Here is a 17,001-nt window from a genome sequence, read left to right as displayed (position 1 = left end):
TTGGAGACATTGGTGACCAAGTTTTCCGGAATTGACGAGTTTCCGGTTGGAATTTCAAAACTGCGAAACTTGCGATATCTAATTGTTGAATATGACACACGCATGAAGGATTCCTGCGACATTTGGCAATTGAAGAGATTGCAGGTCTTAGATGGCATCCATGTAGAAACGCAGTTTATCAAGAACCTTGGTAAAATGACGAAGCTCACAAAGATTGGTCTATGGAAGGTGAGGAAAAATCATGAAAAGGACTTGTCTGATTCTCTCAATAAACTATCGGATCTTAGGTCATTATCTCTATTTTCAATGGATGGAGAACTCTTACCAATAGATGCGTTATCACATACTACAAAAATCGAGAAGCTTCAGCTCGCCGGTAAGCTTGAAAGATTGCCCAGCTGGTTCAAGACTCTTCACAAACTTACTCGGCTAAGTTTGGGTGCATCTAGTTTGGGAGAAGATGCAATGTCTTGCATCGGAGGAATCCCTAATTTGGTCAAGCTTTCCATTTACAACAATGCATACGAGGGGGATAGGTTATGCTTTCAAGAAGGATTTCCATGTCTGAAAGTGTTAGAGGTAACTAGGATGCGGTATTTGGAAGATATTGTCATAGCGAAAGGCGCAATGCCGCATCTGCAGAAGCTGAAGATCGGGTATTGCAGAGGGGTAAAGAGAGTGCCCGATGGCATTGAAAGCCTTACCAAACTTGAAAAACTATCTCTATCTCAAGCTTCAGACGAGCTACTGGAGAGAATCCGCGGAGAGAATGGCATAGACCGCTCAAAGGTAAACCACATTCCAATCATAAAGCACGTTTTGGCAACGAAAAATGGTATCTCCACTGAGAAGCTATCATGACGGCAAAGAAGAAGGCCCCTCTTCATTCCCTCAAAACGTTGATCATCCAAGGTAAATTTCATGCTCATGGAACACAGTTCATATATGTGATACGTTATTTTATTTCGAACCATATTTGTAATTTGCAATATGAGTCTCTATGTTTATGGAAACAATCTATAGTTTCCGTACATTTTTAACCATCAATCTTTTAAAATATTGATGCATTGAACTCATGATCATGGCGAAACTAAATCATTGGACGATGTGTATATATAAACATACAAGAGACCTGCGAGATTGCGGTGATGATGTCGACAACTCTTATCATCCAACAAGGTGTATCCATCGAACAAGGCTTGATTGGTGCCAATGAGATATACAGAGCTTGAACAAACCCAATACTTACAAATTACAATTCAACTTGCCTCATCGATACATCATCCAAATTTTCAAATCGAATTCTACCCAGATTCACATAAGAGTGAATATATATATATATATATATATATATATATATATATATGGAAACATGCTTTGGGAAGACATTGTTCCCTCCAGATAGCGTCGCTGTCATTCGAGCAAGCGTTGGTGCTTACACCAGCTGATGGCACCAACGTAGAGGCAGATGCTTCCCAGAGCGCCTCCGAGGACGGTCCATAGGAATTTGCGTGGGCCGGCTGCCTCGTCTTTGAACAGCTCTATACGAATGTTCATACCGAATATTCCAGCCACGACGACAAATGCGCTCAGCACAAGTGTTGCTGTCGTCAACATCACTCCCATCTGCAGAAGATGGTTCTGTTTGTCGTCCAGCATTATGTTGATGTAGTCCTCTGTGTCATCCACGTATTCCCTCAGCTTTTGTAACAAAATGACACGAAAAATGTCCATTAGAACTAGGGTTTTGGGGAAAATATCGGGTTTTTTTGTGAACCATCTGTGTTCTGGAAGGATCATAGTCATTATGATTCTGGTCCAAACGAGTGAGATACAAAAACAACCCACTGCCGACTCGGGGAAATGTTAAAAAGGAGCAAACCCGGAAAATGTTTTCGAACAAGATCCATTTTTGCTTCACATGCAACTTGGAAGACATGGGAGATCATCCATGAGAAAATTTTTCAGAAAGATTCTGTCATCGAAGGCTTTTTGGCAAGTATTACTTACAGTTGATAGTTTGTTCAGGGTACCGTCAATCTGCACGAAATATGCCTCCAGGAGCATCTCGAGCTCTTCGACATCAAAAGCCTTGCTTACGGCACTCCGAGTCGTACTAGTATGAGTCCCACGGCTGTTCCTGCTAAGTTCATTATGAGCACTCATAAGAAGATCATGGGCATTGCCCGTTTGAGGCTCACCTTCATAGGAAACAGTGTCTATATTAACCTCCGACCCGAATTCAGGAGCAAACCTACATGAACGCGGTTAAAAAGGAGATGGTTATTCTTTAACAAATGCAATTGAATATGGCATCTTTTCACTGAAGGAATACGAAGCCACATGCCTGTCATCAGCGTCTTCCACAGGAAGGTCATCCTCAACCGTATCACTATCATTCATAGAAGAACTTGAAGAATCCTCAAGTTGCTGAGCCAATTTCTCCGTAAGATACATCTCAGCCATATCTTCATCGTCGTCTAACAGATGTTCTAGCTCATCTCGGACCTAGTTTTCGTACGTATACATAAGTGAACAGCATACCGTTAAGTATACATTTGATGAACTCTTTTGATCTTTTATATTCACAACTAAGAAGGAAAATGAATGATGCTTAGGGTAAGATATGATGGAAAGCGTAAAACTACAAACCTTCTGTACACGTCCAGTTATAGCAACCAGCCTGCTTTTAATTTGACGAACTCGTTCCAAATTGAGAGTACTGATTTTGGAAGTTAGCTTGTCCAAAGCCGGATGAGCCTCGAGCTCCAATCTTAAAGCCTATTTTGAAAGAAGATGAAAAAACAACGATTCAAGAAATGAACAAGAGAACCCAGAAACAATGAATAAAAAAGAGAGCTAAAAAAATTGTTTCACCTCATGTTCCAAGCTGCTGCAGGCAGCTTCAAGACAGGCTTCAAGAGCAACAAACTCAAAGGGAAGAACCTTTGATCCATCTTGATTCTCAAGACCTTGCTTTGCATCTGTCTTGGCTTCACTGTCTTGATTCTCAAACAATTGCGGGTCTCCAGGTTCTGCTTGGGCAGAATCTACCATGGTTAGAGGCTCTTCCTCCGAATTCTCTTCCACCTGTTTGTTACAAACAGGAAGTAAACATGGAAAGTTTGCATTAGAAAAAAAGGCAAAAATGATATCAACAAAGCCATGATGCAAAAGCAGAACTTGTTTATCAGCCCTCAACCGAACTGAATCACTAAGTTCCATGAAAAGGTTACACAAAAGAGATAGGACAAGAGAAAATGCACAATACGAACTCTTCTATTCTAATGTAACATTGAAAAGCCAAGCAGAAATTCTGCTTGAAAAACGAGATTAGGAGCTTAATTTCCCCATTATCTTCTTGATATGACATCACCATGACCCAATACAGTGTAATTGCTCCATCCCCAGATTTCAGTATTTTTATGAGATTTTAGAACCTCGATCAGGTAAAGAGGACTTGTAAAACCAAAACCAGAGTTCTGAATTCAGAATCCTTTGTATCTAGATGCCTCCCTCTACATTCACACGAATGAAAAATCTAATTTCCAAAGAAAAAGAGGAACCTTCAATGGAAATTGGCGAAAACTCCAAAACAATTTCCATCCATAACCTCAAAAACTCCATATTCCAAAGGCAAGCAGTACAAACAACCCCTATCTTCACAAAAAAACGAACAAAAAAAACCCGAGTAATTCAAATCACCTGAGCTTTAGTCGCTTGATGATGGCACAGGATTCTTCTCTGCAACTCGTTAATGAAAGGCGACACCGAAGGATCCTTGGAATTAAGCAATAAAACCTCTTGCGCGGTGATAATCGCTTTGATATGCTCCAAATTGATGACGATCGCTCTCTCTCGACCCAGAACCGTCGACGGGTACGAGAGAAGCGGATCGAGAATCCGGAGATCTCTCGCCGGCAAACCAGTTCGCCGCATGATTGTATGCTTTCCGGCCTCGAGCATCTGCGCTTGTCCCGCCGAGTTGAGCACCAACCACGGCCCTGCCCCCTCCCCGCCGTTGTCGGGAATGGATCGGAATCTTCGGGCTTACCGCCGATTCTCATGGCTTTGGAAGAGTGAAGTAATGAACGGTGGTCATTGCAGTGTTGAAATCAAAGGAACGAACTTGAGGTGGGGGGGGGGGCAATACGGTTCGATTCGGTTTGGATCTGAGCTCGGATAATTTCGGTTTAGAAAATCGAACCGAATTAAAATCAAATTATTTTTTCCGGTTTGTTTTGGTTGATTTTGCGGGTCATATAGCATCCGTGGCGGTCGATTTATACGTCCATAAAGACGGTTTATAACTAAAAATACGAATCAACGTATTTTTCATTCTTTCTTATATCACTTCATGTCTCTATCTTTAATTATGTGACATGGACATTTAATAATGCAATGCATCTAAACTTCATGTCGAATCCAACACTCAAAACACTCAAACAAAAGAACAGATCGAGCATGTATGTATGTATGTATGTATGTATGTATGTATGTATGTATGTATGTATGTATGTATGTATGTATGTATGTATGTATGTATGGGTTACAAACCGGTAACTGAAGTCAAAACCAGGCAATTTTGCAGACAATTTTGACCGCGGTAAAAAAAAAAGAGTTCGGTAAAATCCCATAAAAAAAAAAGGTTCAATGTTTATCCAAATCCTTGACCAAGACGTCAAAACTATACAAACACATCTCTGACAGCTCAATAAGGACATTGTTCCTGCAACATTTTGGTCGTTTCAAAGCCGAGCAAATAGTTCGTCAATAAACAATGGAGGGTTTGATTCCGTACCTGATGCAAGCCATGAAGAAAGGGCACGACCCTAATGCTCACTACAGCAGATCGGTGTCGGCCGGATCCAGCCGCGGAAATCGGCCGCTGCTGCTGGGACATGACGATCATTCAAATTCACTCCATCATGGATCGTCTCACCGTCGAACAAGATCGGATTACAAACCTCCTGGGCCTGATCAGTTGTGGGACCCGCGATCCGGGTTTGGTCAGGATCTCGATTCTGATTCGATGAACAAAAGCAGTTCCTCGTTCGTTGGCGGCGCGGATGTTGTGAAGGAGGCTGAAGAAAATGTTTCTTATACTATGCGTTGATCGTCATTAGTGTGGTGTTATATTATATGCTAAATCTTTCTATTTTTATTTCAATTTTTTCTCCCAATGGTTCGTAACATGTTGTATTAACAGATTGATTTGAAGATTGTTCTGTGTTCTTAAGGTTAGAAGTATTTTTAAAAAATTTAAGGGAACATTAATTATAAAAAGGGTATTTAGCGAAATCGTCATAAATCAAAACGCGAAAGACGCGGCTGTGGCTGGGATGTTATATCGTCCGATTGGTTGCGATTGTGGTTGTGGCGATTGTCATACCTAGAGCTGGGCGTTTCTGTTCGGTTCTTCGAAACCGGATCGAACCGAACCGTTAAAACGGTATTTTTTCCGACCCGAAATCGCTGTTATTTTTCGAACGGTACTATTTTTAGAGAATCGAATTTTTCCAGAACCGAACCGAACCGAACTTTAAAAATCCCGAAAAACCGAATATTTGTAAACAAAATCTATCATTTTTTTAATAAAATCCAAAACCGAACCGAATCGATACCGAAACCGAACCGAACCGAATACAATAAAAAAATCCAATTGATACCTATTTTTGTAAAACCAAAAGAACCGAACCGATCTATTCCATCCCGAACCCAAACCGTTTCCCGAAACGTCCAGCCCTAGCCATGCCATCGATAATTTTTGACATGCCCGCAAACGTTACATTTATAAAAATCATGTATTTTGTTTAAAAAATTCGAATTTTTTATATCAATATAAGAATAGATAACAAATCGGTATATTTATGCGAAATATTTTTCAATTTTAATTAAATATACATTAATAAATTTAATAATAAAAAATAAAGAACAAGACAGATCAGTGAGCACTGAGCACTTCGTTTCTCTATTTATGTTCTGTCACCGTTATTCTTCGACACGTGGCAAGCCAACGATAATCATTACACCTGTCATCTCCTCATAGGATCCACTCATCAGCGCTTTTGGATAAATATCAGCCAGTTTGCTTGTCGGGGATCACCACCGAAGAAAAGCTAACGAATGGTAAAGAAGTTGCCACGTGTCGATAGAGTATGAGAACACCGGTTGGCAAATACGTGACGCCGCACCCAATCGGATCTCCACACAGCTACTCAAACTCCGGCCTCGAGTATTTGTAATTTATTAGCTTAATTCTATCATCTTGTTTATTAAAATTTAAGAAATGTATTTTCTGGTTGGAACTTATTGGTGATTTAAGTATTTTTTTCCTATGGAATTAAGAAAATTTATATATTCCACCACAAATCTAATTGGATTGAATCTTGAATATTTTTTATCTATTAATTAATTTCAAATACTATAAATAGTCTTTAAAACTGAAATATATGTAGAATTCTTTATTGGAACCATTAGTATCAAGATGCTGGATATAAATTACAATAAGAATATTATATTATCAAATTCGGACGATCCATGGATTTTGATATTTTAAATGGGAAAATATTAAAAATCTTGAAATTATGAAAATTGATCTTATAATTTAATCATATAATCTTGGAGAATTTATGACGACAGAGTGGTGGATAATTAGTGACGAAAACTAATTAGGCGTGTACGCGTTTTGATTAAAAGCGCGTCCCACGCGACTCGTGGCTCATAGCCCACACTGCAACATGGGAATACTTTTCCAACAATATTTAAATTTGTATAAAAAAAAATTATGTTACATTTAAACGAACAATATGCTAATTTTTTTGTTGGTTCTATTGGGTTTTTAAGGTTGACTTTGAACAGTTCTCTCACTTGCATATAACTAAAACTTATTAGGTGACCAAAGACCAAAACCTCGCATGTAGTAACACACTATTACCATTCTATATATTTCCAAAGTCAATCTCAAATATTTAGTTCTGAATCTAAATGTTTTAATATCCATAAAATAATAAAAAAAAATTCCTAGAAATTATAAAATAAAAAAATGGAAATTTATTTCCTTTTCTCCAACTAAAATAAGAAAAGGAATACAACCTTTACCCAAAAAAAAAAAGGAAACGATTTGGAAAAAAAAAAAAACTCTGTTAGGCATATATGCCTACACAGAGAGATAGTTGACCGACTTAATACGCCTTAGCCACGTGGCTCTATATAAAAGGAGAGTCCAACCCTCAAGGCTCCAAGGAGAAACACTTCATCGACTCTCTCTCTCTCTCTACTTCTCTCTCTAGAAACAGAAACTCTTCACCTCTTCGGAGAGCAAATCGGAAAATTCTTGAAATTCTTTTGTTTTCTTCGTCTGTGTGTATGGCACTTGAAGCGATGAATTCTCCGACGCCGCTGCAGTTCCCCGCCGCCGAGAACAAATACCGGCGAGAAGCCGGAGAAGATATGATAACCGACGCCGCTTTCATGGAACCTTGGCTCAAACGCAAACGCTCGAAACGCGAGCGTTCTCTAGACCCTTCTCCCTCGTCGTCTTCTGGGCCCAACGAGGACGAGTACCTCGCTCTCTGCCTCGTCATGCTCGCCCGCGGCCGACCCACGACTGCTCAAACGCAAACGCAAACGCAAACGCAGACGCAGAAGATTTCCTACAAGTGTAGTGTGTGCAACAAGGCGTTTCCTTCTTACCAAGCTTTAGGCGGTCACAAGGCGAGCCACCGCATCAAGAGCGCTTCAACGGCCGCAACCACCGCAGATGATCTCTCCGCCGTAGCTTCCACCGGGGAAAAATCTCAGGCGGCGACCGCCGTCGCTCTATCCGGGAAGACACACGAGTGTTCGATATGCCATAAGGTGTTTCCGACTGGGCAAGCGCTCGGCGGACACAAGCGGTGCCACTACGAAGGCACCATCGGCGGCGGAGGAAGAGGAAGCAAGTCGTCGAGCCACAGCGGCGGAGGAAGCACGGTGTCGGAGGAGCGGGGGCACCGTGGATTCATCGACCTGAACCTCCCGGCGCTTCCGGAGTTTGGATTGTCCGGCGGCGGCGGAGTGGAGGAAGAGGTGGAGAGCCCCTTGCCGGGGAAGAAACCGCATTTCCTAACGGACCGAGATGACGCCGTCAAGAAAGAACATTTTTCTCTACGAATTTGTAATAAATAAAAAAGAAATATTATTGTTATAATATCATTTGGTTCAATATACATTTCTTGTTTTTGTATTACCAATACAGTGTGATCCATATGTTTTTTTTCCCTTTACAATTAGACATATTTTAGGTTTATTCCATTTGTTCTATTTTTTATTTATCGTTGATTTTCATCAAACAAATACTATTATTTTTTACGGTTTTTTTTTGTAAAATAAAAAATATTTTCAATTGGCAATCTCTACTTATTTAAAAAAAAAAAAAGGGTGGAAAGAGAGAAGCAAAGAATTGCGTAAATAGATCGACATGCCTTACGTATTATTTATACTATGTCGGTACCTTACTTGATAAGTTACAACAAAGCCTCGGTGTCCATGTTTATGCACATGTCTATATATATATATATATATAATATGTTGAAATAGAAACAAAATATGGAGATTTGATATGATTGATAACAATTAAAGGCATAATATCGATTAAGAATAAAATATATATCGTGATAATTATATTTTGCCTTATTTGTTTCTTTCGTATCTTTATTTCCTTGTTTCTTTCAATAATTTTTTCTATAAATGTATGGATTATTTTCATTGTAATGTAATAAGAAGAAGAGATGTAGCAATAAAAGTGTTTGCGTTCTTTTATCTTTTGTTCTTTCTTTCTAATTTAATTTCCGCATTTTATTTTTCAATATGGTATCAGAGCCTGGTTGCGATCTGAACTATATGTTTCTCTTTTTCTAATTTTCTAATCTCTTCTTTCTTTTGCGTTTTGGATGTTCATATATCCAAATCGTTCAAAGGGAGAGTAAAAAAACCAGATTCAAACGATGTGCTATGACAAAAAGAAGTCAAAGCTAAAAACTCTAAGATCAAGCAAGATGCTATGACAAAAAGAGTTAAAGTTAGAACTTTAAAGTCAAGCGAAGTGATTTGAAAGAGGTTAATACTCTCTAAATGAATGAAATTTGGTTTCTATGGATTGTTCTAATAACAGTGAAGTTTTTTATCATTTTGTTGTATCTTCAAGATTGATTTTTGAATTCTTTCAAAATCAATCTTGAGGGGGAATGTTGAAATAGAAACAAAATATGGAGATTTGATATGATTGATAACAATTAAAGGCATAATATCGATTAAGAATAAAATATATATCGTGATAATTATATTTTGCCTTATTTGTTTCTTTCGTATCTTTATTTCCTTGTTTCTTTCAATATTTTTTCCTATAAATGTATGGATTATTTTCATTGTAATGTAACAAGAAGAAGAGATGTAACAATAAAAGTGTTTCCGTTCTTTTATCTTTTGTTCTTTCTTTCTAATTTAATTTCCGCATTTTATTTTTCAATATAATATACCTGATGTGCATTATACTTAATATATATATATGTTTATAATCTAAATTTCTGATTTTTCCTAAATTGGACAGTTCAACCAATTTTTTTTTCTAGATTGTAACGATTCATCAGGTTGTTTTCGATTTCTTTAAGTCCTTTTCTCGGAATTTTAATAGCAAAACTTGAAAAATAAAATAAAATAAAATTGGACGAAGTTTCCATTACATCATATTACACTTTCTACCAAAATCCTTCCACGTGGACTCATTAATTGCTTTAATATTCGAAATTATTGTAAAATTGATATGCTTGTTAAGCTTTGTCACATCTTCCTATTCATTTATCGACCACTAATATCATATCCTAATTTAGTTTCGCGTGTTCATTTCTATTTATATAAAGTTATAAATTGCATTAGCAATACAATAATTTATGTTTAGCTTAATTTTTGTCAATTAACAATACATTAGTTTCGATTAGTTTTTGGATTACTCTGCTCCTCGCAATATTTGTTATTTTACTTTCATATAAGTTGCGATAAAACTCGTTCTCATTTTAGTTACACATGAAACATCCACCTAAATACTCTTTTCTTTAATAATTATATGTACAATGTGAATCTTAAAACCACGAGGTTTTTCATATATTATTGTAAATCCACCACCATTTTCTAATGAAGCTCTCTATTAGATATATATGTTATATTTTATTATATAAAATATAAGCAGTATTTCTAAAAAAAAAGAAAAATACGACGAGCCGCCATAACAAAAAAAAAAGGACAAAAATAAAAGGGAGATAGAGACTTTGAGAAGTTTACGTAAATGGCAACTAAAAAAAGAACCTTTGAAATTCTGGTTTGACACGTTGTGTTGCGTTGTCTTGCCTCGACGGAGAAGGAACTACACTCACCTTGATTCTCCACGTGTTAATTTATATATTACTACACTAAAAAAAAAATTTACTCGTTATAACTATATATACATATTCAACTACACGCATAATATTTAATATCTCAATATCTATACAGCCTATATATATTAAAGAGAAGAAAAAAAAAAGAACAGTTTATGTGGCAGCATCGCAGTGTGTTTTTTCCCCGTTTGAACATTAAATAAAATTTAAAGTTTATTTATAAATAGGCAAAAAATATATATTTTTTATTCGGGGAAATTGATTTGTTATTGGAATCCCTAACAAAAAATGTAGGGGCACGTATGCCTCGGATAGTGTGATAATTTGATGCCAAAAGTAATGAAATCATAAATAAAATGTTCTAGTAGTTACATAGTAAAATTTGATAAAATCAATATAACAATCTAAATGAATAAATAAAAACGATAATAATTTTAAGATTCAATTGAATATTTCCATGGTTTCAGGAACAAACATATGGAGGCGGTATCCTATATTAAGAACGTGTATTATTATTATTTTTTATTATAATTGGATTGCAGTATGGTAAATTTAGAATTTATTTTTAATAATCTAAGATATGTTTCGTGGTCATCTTTGCGTTGTGTATGAATGGCGTTGTCCTTGGCGTGTTGTCAAACTTCTCCTAATGCAAAACGTATTGGAAACCTTTTTATTCCTTCATTTAAAAAAAAATTGAATTTGGAGTATCTTTACTTGCATGATACCCAAGTTTGGATGGTCTAGTAGTGAGATAACATGCAAAACATGTTTTCACCCTGAATTTAAATCAAAACGTAGAGAAGAACATTCACCTGGACTTCTCCGATCGTCTGTGGAGATGTAGTCGGACCGATAAACTTTCAAATTATAAAAAAAAAACTATCAAACCATATGGCATTGAATAATATCCACTCGTATGCGAAGTAAATCTTATATAAACTTATATTCAGTATATTTTAAAAAAAAATCAAATTAATTGAAAAAAATGAATCAGAAAAAATTCCTTTAAACAATAAATACTTTTTTTTTATATATGAAAATGGAATATAAATGAATCTGAATACGATTATCAACAATAGAGATTAATTCCAACCAACACAGTACACACCAAAAAGACAGCAACATTATAATTAGAAAAGACATGAGGAAAGTGAGGTTGTAAATCTAATGCGACCTGCTTCCCCCATTACATTTGTATATGTACATTCCTTTCTTACTTCATAATTCTTCTTCTTTCTCCTCTTGTGAACACACACACAAAAAGACATTAGAGAGTTACTGTAAGAACCAGACTGGCTGAACTTCAGAGGCAACACCCATCTTTTCCTTTTTCTTCTTGTTCTTTTTCTTGAAACTTTTCCTCCTGTAATCTTCAGACACAAAGGACTTTTCCATAAACAACACAAATCCATATCACAAAGAGACAGACCCAGAGATAAGAGTGAGAAAGAATGGCGAAATGAAACGATTTTCCCTGAGAATTTTACCTTGGTTCGATTGAAAACAAAACAGTCAGGATTCTGGGGAAAGGCTGTGGTGTAAAGGTTAGCGTTCTGGTTTTCTGGTGTGGTGAGCAGTGAAAAGAACGGCGAAAGAGATTGGTGAATACATCAGTTTCTACACATGTGAAGTCAGGCTGCTTGTGATCGGTATCCGACTTAGCTGTGTTATGTGTGTTTTCATGCTACAATCTGTAACCTGTCCGATTTTTCATTAACCGGAGTCAGCAAGTGAAAAGATGGGGAATAGTATAAGATGAACGACAAAGAAAACAGTTCCGAAATGCAGAAAAAGGAGAAGGGAGGAGAGGCAGAATTTTAACCTGCAAGGCTGCTACTCTTGATAAGAAGCCTTGACACTGTTCAAGCAAACCCTTTTCCTTTGCAGTGATATTCACGAGCTCAACCATTACAGAATTCGTTTCATCCACCTAGTAATGAAGAAAAAATGGTTGAGATAAACGGGCTAGAAGCATGACTCACAATTCACGACCAATGCATATGATACACAAAGCACTTGGTGGGTTGATTTTAGTTTCTCATAAACCCAGGTGGTTGAAATCGACAACTATTGATGCATAGAAATGCAGATAAGGCAAATTTTATGTAACTGTATTCATTCTAAAGTTTTCTAAAAAGACATTTACCTTCATGGACAATGAACATATGGAAGATGCCATAGCTTGCATGACAACAACAGCTGAACTAACAGCGTGCTTGAGATCACGGATATCAGCCTAACAACGCAGACAGGATAAAAGAAACATTCAGAAAAAAGTCTTAAATTACCTCGGATGAAACAGATAAACAAAAGTGAATTATATGCGAGTCGTCTATAAAGACACTTACCACGGCTTTTCCGACAATTGGGAGACGAAGAGTGCTGGCCTTCAAGGCTCCGATTGCTTCCGACAAAGAATTTGAATGATCTCTCTCCAAAAGAGACCATTCTTCCATGTAACCCACCTACATTTGACAAATCGAATGATTTTAATCACAATTTAAAAAGCTAAATAAATGCGCTTATAGTAAAGAAGTGCGCTGTAAGATGATCCTAAACAATTAGTAATACCAACTCCTAGAGACAAATATGGAAAATTTACCTCATGGGAACAATTATTCAAAATCATACAAACTAGTAAAACCAAGATGCAGTGATTGTTCTGTTTATTTGAGTTATACTAAAGAATCAGATTACAGCGCCACCCTGAACGATGAACTTTTACACTTCGCGCAGCAAGATTTTTCGACATCAAAGTCACAAAGCTCAAGTCCTAAAATGCTTTTCTTTTTCCTCAAACATTGAGAAAATACCATAGAAAATGGTGCACTTACCATATTGTTATTTTTTCTGAGGAATAAGATGTCAGAGGACAAATTGTAGAATGGAATTGTATTCTCACCTGCCCCCTCAGGATGGAAGCCAGTTTCAGTTTCTGCTTCAACAATAGCAACTTGATTCGTTTCAGTGTGACAGTGTGACGTAATTCGGAGATTGATATCCAAGCATGCCACAAAATTTTCTGGCAAACCAGAGAAGATTAATCAAGATTTGATGAAAAATTATCGCTTAATAAGGCAAACTAAACATAACATATGTGAAGGAAAACAGATAAAAAGGAAACCATGCCCACATTCTACTAGGCTATTATCAGAACGGACTGAAAATTCTGAATGCTTTACGCTAATATGTTCATGTATGTTCACCATCCTGAGTCTTTTACATGACTAAATCTGTTATTTCAAACTATCTCTATGGATTTCTCAATCTAATATTTACTAGACTTTGTATAACCTATCCCGGAAACTGGGAATAAAATTAGAGAAGATCTTTTCACAGCCTCAAGCTAAATCAATCCAAGACTTGAATCGAATGTTGCTCCAAATCCATGAGACTGTTACTAAGATCTTGTTTTTACTAAAGTGGTGACAAAGCATGAACTGTTGCAGGAAGATCAAATCAGTCTCATCACATGGAAAATTTCAAGCATCATTCTTTCACCTATATGAAAGAAAACCCATTACGGCATACCTCTGCATTCAATCTTTGCACCATGAAGATAGAATCCGCCCTTGCATTCCCGAACCGCCACTGCAGGTAACGATTATACAGAAGCCTTAACAAATGTGCATCCATAACACGATCCTCTCCAATCTTTCCCCTCCTAATATCAGCAGAGAAACAAAGAATAGACGGCGTGTCACTATAACAAGAATTCATTTGATCAGAAACTCCATTTCTCACTCGAGCCGGACTCGAAATTGCCCTAGCTGGAGATGATGTGGTTGTCGCCCAAAGCTTGCTTGGTGAAGCAGGACGAGTAGCTCCTCGTGTAGGAGAAGGCATACTACGAGGAGATGGCAGATTACCATCACTAGAAAACCCTTTCAACTGACCAAACTTTGATGAGATGCTATTGGTTCTCGAACTCGGGCTAGAGGGTAACGGCGAACTGGGATCCTGCAATCGCCTTAATCGGCTATTAGTCTCTTGCCAGAATCTAGCAGAAGCCATTATACTACGCCGCAAGCTCTTCATTTTAGAAATTTCACCATTGACACAAACAGTACCACCAGAATCACATTCTTGCACACCGTTAGTGCTACCCGACGAAACACTATCAGTATCAGATGCAGTAAAGTCGCACGAAATACTTGACGCCAATGCATTAGCCGAATGCGTTTCTGCGCTTCGCTTGCTTTCATTCCGCATTTCCAATAAATCATTCGTGCTTCCCAAATTCAAACTCAGCCTCCCATCAACAGAAACCCTAGGACTCCCATCGACCAAAGAATGATGCAATAGTGAATTGCCCACATACCCAGATCCAAGTTTCCTCCGATCACTGCCACAATCCAAGCTTCTCGAAAGCGGGTTCGACTCAGATTCATTATTTCCCTTCCGAGACGTTCCCGGCCACCGAAGCTGGTCCACAGGCTTTGAGTTCTCCCTCTGATCTCTCACCGGCGTCGATCTCCGCCTCTCCGGCGTAGTTTTTCGGTGAGAAACAAGCGGGGTAGTCTCCTTTTTCTTACTAATCGGAAGCGAAAACGCTTCACCTTGAAATGAAACCGATAAACTACGAGTGGAAGTGATAAGCATCTTTGTCGCCACCGACATTTCGGCGCCGCTGCCTCCGACGACAGGAGCCGGCGACGGCCGTCTGCGGTCCACGGATTGCGACCGTTTGGGCAACAACGAAGGCGTCTTTATCAAAGTAGAAGCAGAATTCGTCGGGCGAGAGAGGAGTGGAGAAGGGTATCGCTTACTTGTTTTGAATGAAGAAGAAGAAGAAGAAGAAGTGGTAGTGGTAGCGTTAGTGGAAGCGGAAAGAGAAGAAGAAGGAGACGGGGAGAGGTAGCGTGACGGGACCTGTTTGCCTCTGGGTCTTCGTTGTTGCTGGTTTCCGCCATTGTTGGCGATGGGTCGAGGTTTTTCTTGCTGATCTCGAGGTATGTTTCTCGGTTCAGGACTAGCGATTGCTGCTTGAGGAAACGCAGCAACCATTATAAAACCTCCGAGAGAATATATCTTCGTCTGCTTACTTCTTCTTCTTCTTCTTCTTCGTGTTCCTCACATTTCATTTAAGGGACCTGTCTCCTCCACTCCGAAGCAAATTTCACAGATTACAGTGCAAATCAAAGAACCCAATATGGATCTTAATAGGATTTTGCATTTGAGAGAGAGAGAGAGACGGAGATCGGAGAATTGTTGGTGGGGTTTCTAGATTTTGTTCTTTAAACTTTTGTTTGAGCTGATTTCTAAACTCCCTCTTTCTTTTCTTTTCCTCTTCGGAGGTTTTAATGAACTTTTCAGCGGCTTCGCTTTTGCTTAACGATGCTTAATTAACTAATCCATCGTTACTTATTCCACATTTTTTTAATTTTTTTTCTTCAAAAATAATATATATATATACACACATAAAAGAGAAAACATTATAAATTAATATTATACTTTATGAATATAGTGATCACTAAAAAATAGAAATGTACATCTTGGTTATTACGTGGATACAGGCTCCATTATCTGTGTTGATAATAGAAATTATATATCGTTTTAACTAACAACATAAAATATTAAAGAATATAATTTTATGTTAAAAAATTGTCCCATAGTTCTATAATCTATTAAACGAATAATTTTTAAAAAATTATTTGAATTTTATTAGTTTTTTCTCATTTCATCCTTTCCGTAGAAATATTCGCTAGGATAACTTTGGGTTTTCTTTTTCATTAGAATTATAAGACCTTCAAAGTTATCAGGCAAGACGCAATTATATTTTTACGCAACAATAAATAAATGAATATACAATTTATTTTAGAAAATAATTATTTACAGTGTGCTGAAAATAAAATATATTTGAGACGAATCTTTTTATTTATATAAACTGTATTCTTGATTTAGTTATGATACTTCAACAATCTCTTGCTTGATTACTTGTTTTATATTCTTTATACGTAGGAATGTGTATGTGACTTTTGTGGTTTAATGAATAAAAACTATGACTGTATTTTACCAAACTGCCGCAAAATTTCGTTAAAAGCTGTAGAAAACACGACCTTTAACTTGTTACACATTTTATTGGCGATAACAATCTTCAATATTCAAATTATTATATACTCCCAAATTTTTCCAAAATTATAAAATTTAAAATTGCAATTGATAGCATCCGCTCAAAGAGTCAACGAAATAATCAACCGGGTATAAATATAAAATAGTCAACTAAATAGTCATAACCACTCAATCTTTCAAAACATCAAAAAAAATATTAAAACCAAAGTCTGTCTGTATATAAATATATATACATATAAGCAAAGCCATAATTAATTGCGTTTGTGGTATTAAGAAATCCAAAGCAAATAAAAGAAGCAAAGCCATAATTATCTCTATACGTTTGGTTATCAATATATTTGTCCATTTTGCCATTTGCTTGGAGTCAAAACATTTATTAACCTTTCTTTGTAATTTGTAAACCTACGATCCACTACAACTTACAATCAAAATTTCGTATATATATATATATGTGCATGGAATAAAGTTTTGAAACTCGCAACCAAGAACTCAAACTAGGCATGGAAATAGACCA

At 37.1% G+C, this 17,001-nt stretch overlaps 5 protein-coding genes across 7 annotated transcripts in view; 3 read left to right on the top strand and 2 right to left on the bottom strand.

Moving 5' to 3' along the window:
- The window catches only part of LOC104827418 (disease resistance protein RPM1-like), a 3,661-nt gene extending 2,800 nt beyond the window's left edge, over nucleotides 1-861 (top strand). The window contains exon 2 of the mRNA XM_010560591.1: nucleotides 288-861. Within this exon, the coding sequence (XP_010558893.1) occupies nucleotides 288-861 (574 nt within the window). The remainder of the gene's footprint in view (nucleotides 1-287) is intronic.
- A 288-nt stretch (nucleotides 862-1,149) lies between these two features.
- Nucleotides 1,150-4,067, bottom strand: LOC104827417 (magnesium transporter MRS2-3). The gene is made up of 7 exons (XM_019204048.1): nucleotides 4,055-4,067; nucleotides 3,706-4,004; nucleotides 2,878-3,090; nucleotides 2,653-2,781; nucleotides 2,348-2,508; nucleotides 2,011-2,254; nucleotides 1,150-1,701 (listed from the first exon to the last, which is right to left on the bottom strand). Exons 1-7 carry the CDS (start codon nucleotides 4,065-4,067, stop codon nucleotides 1,414-1,416), a joined length of 1,347 nt encoding a protein of 448 aa, XP_019059593.1. The 3' UTR covers nucleotides 1,150-1,413.
- A 668-nt stretch (nucleotides 4,068-4,735) lies between these two features.
- Nucleotides 4,736-5,239, top strand: LOC104826494. Its single transcript, XM_010559218.1, has one exon. It carries the CDS (start codon nucleotides 4,781-4,783, stop codon nucleotides 5,114-5,116), a length of 336 nt encoding a protein of 111 aa, XP_010557520.1. The 5' UTR covers nucleotides 4,736-4,780; the 3' UTR covers nucleotides 5,117-5,239.
- Nucleotides 5,240-7,229: 1,990 nt separating this feature from the next.
- LOC104826493 (zinc finger protein AZF2-like) lies at nucleotides 7,230-8,270 on the top strand. Its single transcript, XM_010559217.2, has one exon. It carries the CDS (start codon nucleotides 7,369-7,371, stop codon nucleotides 8,167-8,169), a length of 801 nt encoding a protein of 266 aa, XP_010557519.1. The 5' UTR covers nucleotides 7,230-7,368; the 3' UTR covers nucleotides 8,170-8,270.
- Nucleotides 8,271-11,462: 3,192 nt separating this feature from the next.
- Nucleotides 11,463-15,700, bottom strand: LOC104826492 (QWRF motif-containing protein 2-like). 3 transcript variants are annotated; one of them, XM_010559214.2, is made up of 7 exons: nucleotides 13,947-15,700; nucleotides 13,318-13,437; nucleotides 12,764-12,880; nucleotides 12,562-12,651; nucleotides 12,238-12,345; nucleotides 11,903-11,976; nucleotides 11,634-11,785 (listed from the first exon to the last, which is right to left on the bottom strand). In XM_010559214.2, exons 1-7 carry the CDS (start codon nucleotides 15,420-15,422, stop codon nucleotides 11,719-11,721), a joined length of 2,052 nt encoding a protein of 683 aa, XP_010557516.1. In that variant the 5' UTR covers nucleotides 15,423-15,700; the 3' UTR covers nucleotides 11,634-11,718. The 3 variants fall into 3 exon arrangements, with proteins under 3 accessions (XP_010557515.1, XP_010557516.1, XP_010557517.1); XM_010559213.2 differs by lacking the exon at nucleotides 11,903-11,976 and having other exon boundaries at nucleotides 11,463-11,785; XM_010559215.2 differs by lacking the exons at nucleotides 11,634-11,785; nucleotides 11,903-11,976 and adding an exon at nucleotides 11,983-12,113.
- Between the last annotated feature and the right edge of the window lie 1,301 nt (nucleotides 15,701-17,001).

The sequence above is a fragment of the Tarenaya hassleriana genome, unplaced genomic scaffold (genome assembly GCF_000463585.1).
Source record: "Tarenaya hassleriana unplaced genomic scaffold, ASM46358v1 Cleome5, whole genome shotgun sequence".
NCBI lineage: Eukaryota > Viridiplantae > Streptophyta > Magnoliopsida > Brassicales > Cleomaceae > Tarenaya > Tarenaya hassleriana.
This window is presented reverse-complemented; position numbering and strand designations above follow the sequence as displayed.